This window comes from Canis lupus, chromosome 21 (assembly GCF_003254725.2).
Source record: "Canis lupus dingo isolate Sandy chromosome 21, ASM325472v2, whole genome shotgun sequence".
NCBI lineage: Eukaryota > Metazoa > Chordata > Mammalia > Carnivora > Canidae > Canis > Canis lupus.
Genome location: NC_064263.1, coordinates 28,143,279 through 28,145,204, shown reverse-complemented (window position 1 = coordinate 28,145,204; position 1,926 = coordinate 28,143,279). Strand labels below are relative to the sequence as shown.

General features: G+C 48.7%; 1 protein-coding gene across 1 annotated transcript; it reads left to right on the top strand.

Annotated features, from left to right (window-relative positions):
• The first annotated feature begins 696 nt into the window (after positions 1 to 696).
• Positions 697 to 1,647, top strand: LOC112667338 (olfactory receptor 51G2-like). Its single transcript, XM_025458922.3, has one exon. The coding sequence runs from the start codon at positions 697 to 699 to the stop codon at positions 1,645 to 1,647; it is 951 nt and encodes a 316-aa protein (XP_025314707.3).
• Positions 1,648 to 1,926: the final 279 nt, after the last annotated feature.

Here is a 1,926-nt window from a genome sequence, read left to right as displayed (position 1 = left end):
TTTATTTATTTATTCATGAGAGACACAGAGAAAGAGAGAGAGAGGCAGAGACACAGGCAGAGGGAGAAGCAGGCTCCATGCAGGGAGCCCAACATGGGACTCAATCCCGGGTCTCCAGGATCACACCCCAGACTGAAGGAGGCGCTAAATCGCTGAGCCACCCGGGCCACCCCTGTATTGTTTTAATTATAAAAGAAGATGTCAGTCTGCAAAATTTGGATGTTTACCACACTGAAGTATCTACTGAAAGACAGTGTGAAGGGGAATTTGACAGGAAGTGAGGAACCTGCACTTTGCTCCCACATCAAGCACACTAACTACTATATAGGCACCTAGAGTTCACTTCCCAGGAGGTATAGTGAAAAGTTAGGATCTACACTGTCTTGGTTCCTTTCCAGATCCATGTTTCAAATTCTGATTTTGTGATAAATTTTGTTGTAGGTCTCCTAAGCCTGGTCTCCCATGAATGCAACATTTCCTTGGATAATTCAAACTAACCTTTGTTTAAGGGCTCCATGATTATCTATGAGCCTGGGGAAATGCGTCTCCAAGTCAACAAGGCCATGGTTGTCAGGGAAACCCTTTGGGGAGTCAGTGAAGGGTCTCAGTTCATGGAGGACGTTCTGACCCAGCAACTCCTTTGATTCCAGGGCCTGTGGTTTCACTTCTGCCTGGAACTCTGCCCACCAGGTCACCATGTCAGACTCCAACCACACCGGTACCTTTTTCTTCCTAGCAGGCCTCCCAGGCATTGAGGCTGTGCACAAATGGCTCTTTATCCCTCTGTGTGCCATGTATGTGGCCTCCCTGGTAGGGAACAGTCTGATCCTGTGGGTGGTGAGGTCAGAGCCCTCCCTGCACCAGCCCATGTACTACTTCCTATTGATGCTGGCAGTGACCGACCTGGGTCTGTCTGCCTCCACACTGCCCACTGTGCTCCCCATCTACCTGCTGGGTATCAGGAAAGTGGCAATGGATATGTGTCTGGCCCAGCTCTTCTTCATCCACACCTTCTCCATCATGGAGTCCTCTGTGCTGCTGACTATGGCCTTGGACCGTTTTGTGGCCATCAGCAACCCCCTGCACTATGGCACCATCCTCACAAGCCCCCGTGTTGCTAGCTTAGGCCTGGCCAGTGTGGTGCGCAGTGTCGGGCTTCACATCCCCGCTCCCATCATGCTGAGGAAACTGTCTTATTGCCAGAATCGCCTGCTTTCCCATTCCTACTGTCTGCACCCGGATGTCATGAAGCTGGCCTGTGTAGACACCCACATCAACAGTGCCTATGGTCTTTTTGTAGTGCTCTCTACACTAGGGGTGGACTCGGTGCTCATTGTTCTCTCCTATGTGCTGATCCTCCAAACAGCGCTGTCCATTGCCTCCAAAGCTGAGCGCCTTAAAGCCCTCAACACTTGTGTCTCCCATATCTGTGCTGTGCTGCTCTTCTACACACCGATGATTGGCCTGTCCATGATCCACAGATTTGGGAGGTGGGCTTCCCCTTCCAGCCGGGTGCTGCTCTCCTACGTTCACTTTCTCATACCTCCAGTGCTCAATCCAATAGTTTATACCATTAAGACCAAGCAGATCCGGCTGAGGATGCTACGCTTATTGGGGTCAGGTGGGGCTGGCATCAGAGACACTTAGGCTCAATAGATCTTTGGTAGAGAAAGGGCATGAAAGAATTTGGTCATAGATGTTTAATGAGCCATTTCACATAAAGTCTCATAGTGAGAAGACTGTAACTCAGAGACAGCATCATCTTCATATGGAGTTCTCACTCATGGGAAGAAATAACCACATTCTCATTTAGTAAAGTTTCACTGAATGCCTACTCTGTTAAATACACTATTATTGGCCCTATAAATAGAAATAGAACTAAGATACTGCCTCCATTTTAGAGGAAAGCTCATAATATTTAAGACT

Coding starts and splice junctions, on each gene's coding strand:
- LOC112667338 (XM_025458922.3), top strand. CDS start 697: ATGTCAGACTCCAACCACACCGGTACCTTTTTCTTCCTAGCAGGCCTC.